The 14187-nt window shown below is 40.1% G+C and overlaps 1 protein-coding gene across 5 annotated transcripts in view; it reads right to left on the bottom strand.

Moving 5' to 3' along the window:
- The window catches only part of LOC128691603 (sec1 family domain-containing protein 2-like), a gene marked incomplete at its 3' end in the record, with an annotated part of 115605 nt that overhangs the window by 60212 nt on the left and 41206 nt on the right, over positions 1–14187 (bottom strand). For all 5 annotated transcript variants that reach the window (XM_070098481.1, XM_070098482.1, XM_070098480.1 and 2 more), the window contains 1 exon segment: positions 9948–10125. In XM_070098481.1, the coding sequence (XP_069954582.1) occupies positions 9948–10125 (178 nt within the window).

Below are 14187 nucleotides of genomic sequence, written 5' to 3'. Positions count from 1 at the left end.
CCCTACTGTACACAGCCACAGAACATGTTTCTAGAAGTTCTGCAGCCTGTGGAACTCTTCGAAACTTGGTGTCATGCACAGTAGTGTTTTACACTCCTCACACATAAAACGAGTGTCTCTGCGTTGTTGTGGGCTTTTTTTTTTGTATGTGCACAGATGTAACATCTCTTCTGAGCCTTTTTCTTGAAAGCAGTAGCAGGCAGTTGTATTAGGAAGTGATCACCATGTTTCAGACGAGAAGATAGTTGTTGATAATTTAGTGGGCGGTTTTCTATTGCAGGTGTTGTTCCTTGATACTTGAATACTATTTATCTGATGACAGACAAACAAAATTCGCCATATGGTGGTTTGTTTCTGGTCCTCATCTTATACATATTATAAGCAATGAGCATGGAAATGTCCAGAAGATGGAAAAAGAGTTTTATGTACCGCTTATAACTCTTGCGAACACAATCAGCAAACCCAATCTGCATGTCAAATTTGTCCACTGAACACATAATGAAGTGTATCAATCACAGCTGCCGGTTTTAGACTGGGTTCATTTTTTTTTTTTCAACAAGTTGGCCGTCTCCCACCGAGGCAGGGTGACCCAAAAAAGAAAGAAAATCCCAAAAAAGAAAATACTTTCATCATTCAACACTTTCACCACACTCACACATTATCACTGTTTTTGCAGAGGTGCTCAGAATACAACAGTTTAGAAGCATATACGTATAAAGATACACAACACATCCCTCCAAACTGCCAATATCCCAAACCCCTCCTTTAAAGTGCAGGCATTGTACTTCCCATTTCCAGGACTCAAGTCCGACTATATGAAAATAACTGGTTTCCCTGAATCCCTTCGCTAAATATTACCCTGCTCACACTCCAACAGATTGTCAGGTCCCAAGTACCATTCGTCTCCATTCACTCCTATCTAACACGCTCACGCATGCTTGCTGGAAGTACAAGCCCCTTGCCCACAAAATCTCCTTTACCCCTCTCTCTGCAACCCTTTCGAGGACGACCCCTACCCCGCCTTCCTTCCCCTATAGATTTATAAGCTATCCATGTCATTCACTTTGATCCAATCTCTCTAAATGACCAAACCACCTCAACAACCCCTCTTCTGCCCTCTGACTAATACTTTTATTAACTCCACACCTTTTCCTAATTTCCACACTTCGAATTTTCTGCATAATATTTACACCACACATTGCCCTTAGACAGGACATCTCCACTGCCTCCAACTGTCTCCTCGCTGCTGCATTTACCACCCAAGGTCCACACCCATATAAGTGTGTTGGTACTACTATACTTTCATACATTCCCTTATTTGTCTCCACATATACCTCAACGCACCACTCACTTTTTTTCCCTCATCAATTCTATGATTAACCTCATGACACGTCAACTCCCAAGAATCTGAAAACATTTACTTCTTCCATACTCCTCCTCCCCAATTTGATATCCAATTTTTCTTTATCTAAATCATTTGATACCCTCATCACCTTACTCTTTTCTTCTTTTCTATGTTCACTTTCAACTTTCTACCTTTACATACATTCCCAAACTCATCCACTAACCTTTGCAATTTTTCTTTAGAATCTCCCATAAGTGCAGTATCATCAGCAAAAAGTAACTGTGTCAATTCCCATTTTGAATTTGATTCCACATAATTTAATCCCACCCCTCTCCAGAACACCCTAGCATTTACTTCTTTTACAACCCCATCTATAAATATATTAAACAACCATGGTGACATTACACATCCCTGTCTAAGACCTACTTTTACCGGGAAGTAGTCTCCCTCTCTTCTACACACCCTAACCTGAGCCTCACTATCCTCATAAAAACTCTTTACAGCATTTAGTAACTTACCACCTATTCCATATACTCGCAACATCTGCCACATTGCTCCTCTATCCACTATCATATGCCTTTTCTAAATCCACAAATGCAATAAAAACTTCCCTACCTTTATCTAAATACTGTTCACATATATGCTTCAATGTAAACAATTGATCTACACACCCCTTACCCACTCTGAAACCTCCTTGCTCGTCCGCAATCCTACATTCTGTCTTACCTCTAATTCTTTCAATTATAACCCTACCGTACACTTTTCCTGGTATACTCAGTAAACTTATTCCTCTATAATTTTTACAATCTCTTTTGTCCCCTTTCCCTTTATATAAAGGGACTATACATGCTCTCCGCCAATCCCTAGGTACCTTCCCGTCTTTCATACATTTATTAAACAAAAGTACCAACCACTCCAACACTATATCCCCCCCTGCTTTTAACATTTCTGTCATGATCCCATCAGTTCCAGCTGCTTTACCCCCTTTCATTCTACGTAATGCCTCACATACCTCCCCCACACTTACATTCTGCTCTTCTTCACTCCTAAAAGATTGTATACCTCCCTGGCCAGTGCATGAAATTACCACCTCCCTTTCTTCCTCAACATTTAAAAGTTCCTCAAAATATTCTCGCCATCTACCTAATATCTCCCTCTCCCCATCTACTAACTCCCCTACTCTGTTTTTAACTGACAAATCCATACTTTCCCTAGGCTTTCTTAACTTGTTTAACTCACTCAAAATTTTTTTCTTATTTTCATTAAAATTTCTTGACAGTGCCTCTCCCACTCTATCATCTGCTCTCCTTTTGCACTCTCTCACCACTCTCTTCACCTTTCTTTTACTCTCCATATACTCTGCTCTTCTTATAACACTTCTGCTTTGTAAGAACCTCTCAAAAGCTACCTTTTTCTCTTTTATCACACCCTTTACTTCATCATTCCACCAATCACTCCTCTTTCCTCCTGCCCCCACCCTCCTATAACCACAAACTTCTGCCCCACATTCTAATACTGCATTTTTAAAACTCATGCAACCCTCTTCAACCCCCTCCCCCCCCCCACTACTCATCTTTGCACTAGCCCACCTTTCTGCCAATAGTCGCTTATATCTCACCCGAACTTCCTCCTCCCTTAGTTTATACACTTTCACCTCCCTCTTACTTGTTGTTGCCACCTTCCTCTTTTCCCATCTACCTCTTACTCTAACTGTAGCTACAACTAAATAATGATCCGATATATCAGTTGCCCCTCTATAAACATGTACATCCTGGAGCCTACCCATCAACCTTTTATCCACCAATACATAATCTAACAAACTACTTTCATTACGTGCTACATCATACCTTGTACATTTATTTATCCTCTTTTTCATAAAATATGTATTACTTCAAAGTTTATTCTCTATAAGGATTACAATGCTGAGTTTACAGAATTTGGTTATTGTGTGGTTTACATATAGTAAAATAATAATTACAGAGTGTACCACTAGAACACCTAGCATGGCTAGGCATTTTGGGCAGACTAAAATTAAATCTTAAGTTTAAAATATTACAAAATTATGAGGTAAGTTGGTATTATGGCTAAGTGACTAAATACTAGTTTGTGAGTTTAGCAATGTGAATGCTTTTGTTTTGGCACTATACATAGTTTCAGTATTGGAGTATCACAGGCCAACTTATGACTAGTTAAGATTCATTATTTTGAGATTGAGATTGATATTTCTGTTTATGGTCAAATGGGTGAGCGAGTGTGTTAACCCTTTGACTGTTTCAGGCCCCTCTCTGAAACTGTCATTCTATGTCGCCAAATATTCGAAAAAAAAAAAATTATTTTTTCTTACGAAAATGTTAGGAATATTTTTGTGAGCGTTTTAAGCCTAAAAAAAATTTTTTGCCATCAGTACTTACCGAGATATAGAGCCACAAAGTTTGCAGAAAGTGACGTGCGTACGGCAACAGCGGCGACTGCCGCCCACTCGGTATTCTTTTATTTACTCTAATTCAAAGGTTTCTTGCATTTTTCAATATTTTTCTGTTCCAGGTAAGTTATGTGGCCTGTGAGACCAATGTAAGGTGCATTGTTCAAATATACACTCATTGTTTACAACACAATAACAGAACAAACTTTATCACTATTAGTTTGTGTATACACTTTGTTTACACAAACAAACAATACAAAACAATGTTTATTACTATTGTTCCATAATATATATACATATGTACAGTCACTAAACACGTTCCTAGAACTGCTGCAGCTTGTGGAACTCTTTGAAACATGGGTATATGTAGAGGGGCACTTCACACTCCTCACACATAAAACGAGTTTCTCTGCGTGTTTGTGGGCGTTTTGTGGTATGCATACATACATAACACCTCTTCTGAGCGTTTTTCTTGGCAGTAGTAGGAGGCAGTTGTATGGGGTAGTGATCACCAGGCCTGAAACGAGATGACGTCTGTGGGCACTGGTCTACTGCAGGAGTTGCTCCTTGGTACTTTGCAATTATTTGTCTGATTACTGACAGGCAAAATTCACCATATTTTGGTGTTTTGTTGGTCTTCAACTTGTATATGTTATAAGCATTTAGCATAGAGATATCAACAAGATGGAAAAAAAGTTTAATATACCACTTATAACTCTTGCGTACACAGTCTGCAAACCCAATCTGCATGTCACATTTGTCCACTAAGCGCATATTGAGGTTGTAGTCCATGACAGCTGCAGGCTTTAGAATGGGTTCATTGGTCTCTCTGTTGTCCCTGCCACTGGGTACCATTTCGTTTCTGTGAACTGATGTCAACAATGTGACATCACGTTTGTCATGCCACCGAAATGCCATGATGTCATTGGCAGCAAAGGCTTGCACCTCACCTCTGCGAGTGCCAGCGTCGAACCTTGGCATATGTTTACGATTACCACGCACTGTGCCACACAGGTCTGTCAAGTTCACTCGCAAGAAATCACTGAGTAAGGGGCTTGTGTACCAGTTATCAGTAAATAACATATGCCCCTTACCAAGATATGGTTCCATCATTGTTCGAACCACATCACCAGAGATACCCAATAACTTCATGGTATCTCTCAAAGTATTACTGCCAGTGTACACAATGATATCCAAAACTAGACCACTTCTGCAATCACATAGTACAAATAGCTTTATACCAAAGCGTTTCCTCTTGCTTGGTATATATTGCTTGAATGAGAGTCTTCCTTTGAATAAAATCAAGGACTCATCAATAACAAGCTTCGTGAAGAGATAAAAATACATGCAGCACTTTTGTTTCAGGTACATAAACACATTTCTTATCTTATATAACCTGTCGCTTCTGTCAGGCCTGGTTTTGTCTGAAAAGTGTAACATACGTAACAGTATCAGGAAACGATTGACACCTATAATGTCACTAAAACCTGGAGTTGAAATCAGGCGTTCTGTTGCCCAGTATGTGGTGACAGTGTGCTTATACACATGTGGCATAAGCATTATTGTGGCAAAAAACAGGTACATCTCTGCTACACTTGTCTCCTTCCACTTGTGTAGCCGTAATTTTGGTGAGAGAATTGTATTTGCCATGGTGTAATCACAGTATGTGTTTGTTTCCCTGACAATGATGTCCATTAGGGGTTCATCGAAGAATAACTCAAAGCAGTCCAGTTCACTGGCATTGTTCCCAAGTGGACAAGATGGCTTTATTCCACTTTGTGTTTCATCAAAGTCATGGGGATTGGGAACAAACTCGTCACCGTCCTGCCAATCCCAGATGCGGTCTGCTGGTGGGGTCTGGATATTGTACCGTGGTTGTGGTTGTGCAGGTTGTGGTTGTTCAGGTTGTGGTGGTGCAGGTTGTGGGAGTGTGGGGTAGGGTGAGGCTGGTTGTTGTGCAGAGTCAGCAGTGTGGGTAGTAGCGTGGCCCGCTGATGGTGCCACATGGGCCGTGCCACCCTCACTATCACCACCGCTGCATGCTCCATCACTCACATCATTCATACCCATCATTACAATATCGTCATCTTCACTATCAGGTCGTGGTGTAGGGCCACGGGATGTGCTCCTAGAGTTTCTCCTTCCCCTTGGAACAACATATGAAACACTACCAGACTGCATGCTACGTCGTACATACTGCCGCTTCACTGGGGAATATTCACTCTCACTGTCACTAGAACTGCATTCAATGACCTTGAAATCACTATCACTATTACTATCACTGCTAACATCTGGGTGTTGTACATGACCAAATAGTTTCCTCTTTCGTCCTGGTACAGGCGAACGTGAACGTGAACAAGCCGGCCCAGCACCAGAGGTGGAAGGTTGTGGGTCATCTGGGTTTTCATCACTAATTACGTTATCCTGGGCACTTTTTCCGGTAACACTCACTTCAAAACCCTGGAATTCACTGTCACTGACATTTTCATCGCTGTTAGAGCTATCACTTGAGAACAAAAGACCTCCAATCCGCCGAGGAGTGAGGAACTTCTTACCGAGAGGCATGGTGAAAATGGACTAGCAACATGGCGTTCTCACAATGCACCGTTGGGTCCCAGATTTTTTTTCACAGGGTGCACACCGACCACTGAGACCCATTCTCTCTCATGTAGGCCTACCAGGCCTTTCCCGCTTGATTTGAAGCCGCTAGAATTTGTGAGTATAAATACGTCAGAAACATTGGCTCGTAAGACGTATTTATACGTCGGAAACAGTCAAAGGGTTAACCACCAGGTGGTATTCGTGTAATTAGTTGACAGGGTGTATCAGGGAGATAAGATGTTTTCTGATGGTAGTTTTGAAGGTGATGAATGTGTCTGCAGTTTTAGAATTTTCAGGTAGGGTGTTCCAGATTTTAGGGCCTTTGACATACATTGAATTTTTGTAAAGGTTTAGTTGGACACGGGGAATGTCATAGAGATGTTTGTGTCTGGTGTTGTGCCCGTGGGTTCTGTCGCAACTATCAAGAAAGCGTTTTAGGTCAAGGTTAATATTGGAATTTAAGGTCCTGTAGATGTAGTTTGCACAGTAGTAAGTGTGGATGTACTGAACAGGGAGTAAGTTTAGATCTATGAAGAGTGGGGGGGGGGGTGTTGCCAGGGATGGGATTTAGTGATTATTCTTACTGCGGCTTTTTGTTGGGTTATTATTGGCTTTAGGTGTGTTGCTGCAGTTGAACCCCAAGCACAGATAGCATAGGTGAGGTATGGATATATAAGTGAATGGTATAGTGTGAGAAGGGCAGTTTGCGGCACGTAGTATCGTATCTTGGAGAGGATCCCAACCGTTTTGGATACTTTTTTGGTTATGTGTTGGATATGGGTGCTGAAGTTCAGGTTGTTGTCGAGGTATAGGCCTAGGAATTTGCCCTCATTATGTCTGGCAATTAGAGTGTTGTCGATCTTAATGTTAATTTGCGCATCTCCTGCTCTGCTACCAAATCTCTTTCTACACATAGCTCAATTAAAGGCTCCTCATTTACATTTACCCCTGGCACCCCAAATTTACCTACTACTCCCTCCGTAACATTTTTACCCACTTTAGCATTGAAACCCCCAACCACCATTACTCTCACACTTGATTCAAAACTCCCCACGCATTCACTCAACATTTCCCAAAATCTCAATCTCTCTCTCCTCTACACTTCTCTCTTCTCGAGGTGCATACATGCTTACTATAACCCACTTTTCACATCCAATCTTTATTCTACTCCACAAAATCCTTGAATTAATACATTTATAGTCCCTCTTTTCCTGCCATAGCTTATCCTTCAACATTATTGCTACTCCTTCTTTAGCTCTAACTCTATTTGAAACCCCTCACCTAATCCCATTTATTCCTCTCCATTGAAACTCTCCCACCCCCTTCAGCTTTGTTTCACTTAAAGCCAGGACATCCAGCTTCTTCTCATTCATAACATCCACAATCATCTCTTTCTTATCATTTGCACAACATACATGCACATTCAGACTTCCCACTTTGACAATTTTCTGGGTTCATTGGTCTCTCTATTCTGCTTGCCAGTGTTTGTCATTTTGTTAGGGTGAACTGATGACAACAGTGTGACATCTCGTTTGTCATGCCACCAAAATGCCATGATGTCATTGGCAGCAATGCCTGCATCTCACCTCTACGAGTACAAGCGTCAAACATGGGCATATGTTTATGATTTGCACGCACTGTGCCACACACATCTGTAATGTTCACTCACAAAAAAATCACTGAGTGACGGGATTGTGTACCAGTTATCAGTATATAATATATGCCCCTTACCAAGATATGGTTCCATCATTGTTCTAACCACATCACCAGAGATGCCCAATAACTTCCTGGTATTTTGCAATGTATAAGTGCCAGTGTACACAATAATATCCAATACAAGACCACTGTAGCAGTCACAAAGCACAAATAACTTTATACCAAAGCATTTCCTCTTGCTTGGTATATACTGCTTGAATGAGAGTCTTCCTTTGAACAGAATCAAAGATTCATCAATAACAAGCTTCCTGAAGGGATAAAAATACATACTGAATTTCTGTTTCAGATACACAAACACATTCCTAATCTTATATAACCTGTCATTTCTGTCAGGCCTGGTTTTGTCTGAAAAGTGAAGCATACGTAATAGTAGCACAAATCGACTCACTCGCATTTTATCACTGAATCCTGGGGTTGCAATCAGGCGGTCTGTTGACCAGTATGATTTGACACTGTGCTTGTACACATGTGGCATAAGCATTATTGTGGCAAAGAAAAGATACATCTCAGCCACAGTTGTCTCCTTCCACTAGTGTAGACATGATTTTGGTGAAAGTATTGTGATTGCCATGGTGTAGTCGAAGTATGTGTTGCTTTCCCTGACAATAATTTCCATCAGGGGTCCATCAAAGAATAGCTCAAAACATTCTAGTTCAGTGGCATTGTTCTCAAGTTTACAAGATGGCCGTATTCCACTTTGACTTTCATCAAACTGATGGGGACTGGGAACAAAATTGGCAGCTTCCTGCCAATCCCAGGTGGGGTCTGCTGGTGGGTACTGGATCGTGACAGGTGGTTGTGGTTGTGGAGTTTGTGGTTGTGGAGGCTGGTGTGGTAGGTGGGTGAGGGGTGGTGGCCTTTGTTGTAGATCAGCTGAGGCAGCGGTGTGGGTGGCAGCATGGCCCACTGCTGGTGCCTCACGGCCGGCACCACCACTACCACCACCATGCACATTATCCATCCAAATTGCAACACTATCATCTTCATTTTCACTATCTGTCCCTGTTGTACAGCCACAGGATGTACTCCGAAATGTACTCCTTCCCCTTGGAATAGCATATGGCACGCTACCAGAGTAGAGTACATACACCGTCATATATACTGACGCTTCACTGGAGAATATTCCACTTCACTATCGTTACTGGAAGTGTTTTCAAGAGCTTGTAGTTCATATTCACTATCATCACCAATGCTCACATCTGAGTCTGGGATATGGGAAAATATGAGTTTCCTTTTTCGTTCTGGTACAACTGAACGTGAACAAGACGGCCCAGCAGCAGAGGTAGAAGGCTGATGATCGTCTGGGTTTTCCTCACTATTACCGGTATTATGGTCATTAGTTTCGATCACAGCCTCATCAAAACCTTGAAACTCATCTTCACTGGCACTTCCATCTGTATCAGAACTGTCACTGGGGAACAAAAGTGTCCCAATTCGCCAAGGAGTGAGGAGTTTCTTACCGCGAGGCATGGTGAACAAGGTCTACTAAAATGGCGTTCCCACCATGCGCCACTGGGTCCCAGATTTTTTTCTATCATGCACACCGACCACACATACCCATTCTCTCACATCTAGGCCTACCAGCCTTTTCCCACATGATTTGAAGGCGCTAGAATTTACGCGTACTAGTATGTCAATAACCCTGGTGTGTAAGCCATACTAGTACGTTGGAAACCCTGAAAGAGTTAAGTGAGGAGAGACTGTATTCACAATAATAAATTACAGCTCTTTGAATGAGTGATAACTGCCAAATCACTAGAAAAGTACTGAGTTTTCAAACATATTAATGAAAATTCAGTAAATATTGTGTAGCTTGTATTACAATATTCAAACTCAACATTATAAAACACATCAGTTACTTACCTAAATTTTCAACTGGTTTCATTTTATCACCTTTGGGTAATGCTTGTTGAAGCTTGGATATTCTTAACACATCAGAGTTAAGTAATGGATATAACTTGGAAAAAGTTGGCATAAAGAACAGCTTTTCTGAATATGGCGCTATGACCAAAGGGTTATAAAAGATTTCAATAGTGTAGTTCTGGAAAAAAAATATAAACAATTACAGCATCTAGGTAACATGAATAATTTTTTTTGCTATATCTTGATGGCAAGAGAGATGAGGAAAAAATAAAAATTTGATAAATTAATTCCTATTTGATGTAAGCTTCATTCATTGTAAATACTGTATGTATAAAAGCTTAGAAAAAATTTAACTAGCAAGAAAATCCCTTTTTAACTAAATTTTTGATGCCTTTCTTCCTTAAGACCTTGGATAGTATGTATGTATTAAGCAACTTAAACTAAACAGCCCATGGCTAACTAGAAGTATCCTCAAGTCTATTAATAAAAAACACCAAATTGAAAAGCAGTTCAGATTAGGCTTAAGTACAAAACAATTTACTAAAAGATACACATCAATACTAACAAAACTAATATGTAAATCAAAGCAAATGTATTATGAAAATAGATTTAGTGAAATGAAAGGTGACATGAAAAGTACCTGGCAAACCCTCTCCAAAATTTTGGGCTCAAGGAAACTGACTGGAAAGAGAGAGATAGACTTAACTAAACCAGATGAACCTCACATGTAACCTATAGACACGGCCAACAAATTTAATGTCCTCTTCTATGCTGTAGGATCAAAGCTAGCGAGTCAAATTCCTAGCTCAAATACCCATCCGAGCGAGTACCTCACAGGCAACTACCCAAATACTCTATTTCTAGCTCCAACTAACCCCACTGAAGTCTCTCTCATCATTAAATCATTAAAAAACAAATCAGGTGATCTAGGTAACTTGCCACCATTCATATATAAGAAAGCTGCACCAGAACTGTCGCCCATTATTGCAACAATGTTTAACAAATCTATAGCTTCCTCAACCTTCCCACCCATACTCAAGACAGCAAGGGTCACCCCGATCCACAAAGGTGGAGATTCAACTGATTTGAACAATTACAGACCCATCTCAAACTTGCCCTTACTATCCAAGATATTTGAAAAAATAATACATAAGCGACTTTACTCCTACCTAACATCCAACAACATACTTAACCCATGCCAGTTTGGATTTAGACCAAAAAAAAGCACGAATGATGCTATTATACAAATACTTGACCTAGTGTACACAGCTCTCGATGAGAATGAATATCCCCTGGGGCTCTTTATCGACCTAAAAAAAGTGTTTGACACAATTGACCACAATCTCTTGCACCTCAAACTGAATCATTACGGCATAAGATGACATTCTCTTGACTACCTAAAATCCTTTCTTAACGACAGACACCAGTATGTACATGCAAACAGAGTCAACTTATCCAACCTGTAGCTTTAGGAGTACCCCAAGGTAGTGTCCTAGGCCCACTCCTCTTTCTCAACTGCATCAATGATCTCTCCAATGCATCCCAACTCCTTACACCAGTTCTATTCGCAGATGACACTACATATGTCTGCTCCCATTCAGACTCAGCTGTGCTTGAAAACACTGTAAACAATGAACTGCTAAAGATATATGCTTGGATGATGACCAACAAACTCACACTCAACATTGACAAAACTTACTTCATGCTGTTTGGCAACAGAGCCTCAAATATTCAACTCAACATACTGTTAAATGGTTCCCCTATATCAAGACACATGAAGGGCAAATTTCTAGGTCTTCTCCTTGACTGTAATCTTAATTTCAGTCCCATACCCATCACATAGCCAAGAAAATTTCCAAATCAGTAGGAATCCTTTCCAAGATACGCTACTATCTACCACAAACGACTCTCCTTACCCTGTACCACTCTAATATATCCTTACCTCACCTATGGTATCTGTGTCTGGGGCTCAACCACAGCCAACCACCTTAGACCCTTAATAATCCAACAAAAAGCTGCTGTGCAGGTGATAACCAGCTCCTGTGCTAGACAGCACACCCCACCACTTTTCAAAAGACTCAACTTGCTAAATATACAAGACATACACTCTTATTATTGTGCCTACTACATATACAGAACTTTAAACTCCACTGTAACCCCCCCCTAAAACTTCTCCTCGACAGTTACAACAGAATGCACAGTCACAATACAAGGCATAAGTCCCTTTTCAACATCCCTCGAGTAAGACTCTCACTATGCAAGAACGCTATGCACATAAAAGGCCCAAAGATCTGGAACTCACTACTGGAACAGGTCAAGGATCCCCAGACAACTTATAAATTTAGGACTCTGCTAAAAAATCATCTTATCTCACAATATTAACCAAATCAGCCAAATATCTACTGACTAGCTTTATCATGTGACCTCCTGGCTTTTAATTCTGCCATTCCATAAAATATTACCACCTGCACCATTCCTTGTAAATTAGATTTTGTACTAAGTATACATAAGATTTATTAAGTCCAAATAAGATTGGAAAACAGCTAACCACTATTCTATATTTAGTTTTAAGTAATAATTACTATGTACTATTATCTTATCTAGTTTTAACTAGTTTAATTTAATGGTTGAGGATTAGTTTGCTCAAAATGCCTCGGCATGATAGTGGCTATCTTTGTACTTAGCAAATCAAAATTGTAATTACACATTGTAACCTTTACAAAGAAATAAACTTATTATTATTATTAACCCCTTCAGGGTCCAAGGCCAAAATCTGAAGTGGTGCTCCAGTGTCCAAGAAATTTTGAAAAAAAAAAAAAAAAAAAAAAAAAAAAAATTCTCACAGAATTAAAGAGTATATTTTTGTGAAGGTAATAAGACAAAAAAAAAATTCTGATCAGTACTTACCGATATACAGTGCTGAGAAGTTTGTCCAAAATGACCTGGTGGTGGCAACATCGACGATCAGAAGTGATCAAGGTCCCAGGACCGAAACGTTTTCTAATAAATATGTTATAGTGTTTGCTTACGTGTCTTTCTAAACCAGCAGCAACCTTAAACCAAGACAGCAATGCCTAAGCGTACGTAATAAGGCAAACAGATTACTGGGATTTATATCAAGAAGTGTAAGCAACAGAAGTCCAGAGGTCATACTGCAGCTTTATACATCATTAGTAAGGCCTCACCTAGATTATGCAGCTCAATTCTGGTCTCCATATTACAGAATGGACATAAATTCGTTAGAAAACATTCAGCATAGGATGACTAAATTAATACATAGCATTAGAAATCTTCCTTATGAAGAAAGATTAAAGACTCTTAAGTTACATTCACTTGTTAGACGAAGAATGAGGGAAGACCTGATCGAAGTGTATAAGTGGAAGATAGGTATTAATAAAGGGGATATTAATAAGGTCTTGAGGATATCTCTCCAAGAGAGAACCCGCAGTAATGGATTTAAATTAGATAAGTTTAGATTTAGAAAGGACATAGGAAAGTATTGGTTTGGAAATAGGGTAGTTGATGAGTGGAACAGTCTACCTAGTTGGGTTATTGAGGCTGGGACTTTGGGTAGTTTCAAATTTAGGTTGGATAAGTACATGAGTGGGAGGGGTTGGATTTGAGTGGGACTTTCACATCAGAGCTTATTTCTTGGGTGGCATTGAAAATTGGGTTGGGCAAATGTTTTGTTAGTGGGATGAATTGTAAAGGACCTGCCTAGTATGGGCCAACAGGCCTGCTGCAGTGTTCCTCCTTTCTTATGTTATGTTCTTATGTTCTTATGATTTCCACATATGCGCATTACTTTATTTAGCGTTTTTTTTAATTTTTTTCTTCTCTTTTCCAATTTTTTTCTTTTCCTACTAACATTTGGGGCCTGAGAGACCAATACTGTATATAATGTATATATATAAACTCACTGTATTGAACACAATAACGGCACTAAAGTTATTATCATATTATTGTTTACCACTTTTGTTTATTACAATAAACATGCACAAATCTTGTATAAAACTAATGTTCTGTCATATATTTACATACAGTGGAACCTCGTAAAACGAACGTATCACATATCGAACGTTTCGAAAACAGGACCATTTCTCGGAGAAACTATGTCCCTATTATCGAACGCGCCCCTATTTTCGGACCGCCGGGTACGGGACCTGTCTGCCGCCCGCTCTGTCCGCGTCCCCGCGCAGGCGCCATGAGCAGTCTAGCTTTGTTTATGCTTGAGTGAACA

The sequence above is a fragment of the Cherax quadricarinatus genome, chromosome 62 (assembly GCF_038502225.1).
Source record: "Cherax quadricarinatus isolate ZL_2023a chromosome 62, ASM3850222v1, whole genome shotgun sequence".
Taxonomy (NCBI): domain Eukaryota; kingdom Metazoa; phylum Arthropoda; class Malacostraca; order Decapoda; family Parastacidae; genus Cherax; species Cherax quadricarinatus.
Note: the sequence above shows the minus strand (reverse complement) of the source record. Positions and strands in the feature narration are given on the sequence as shown.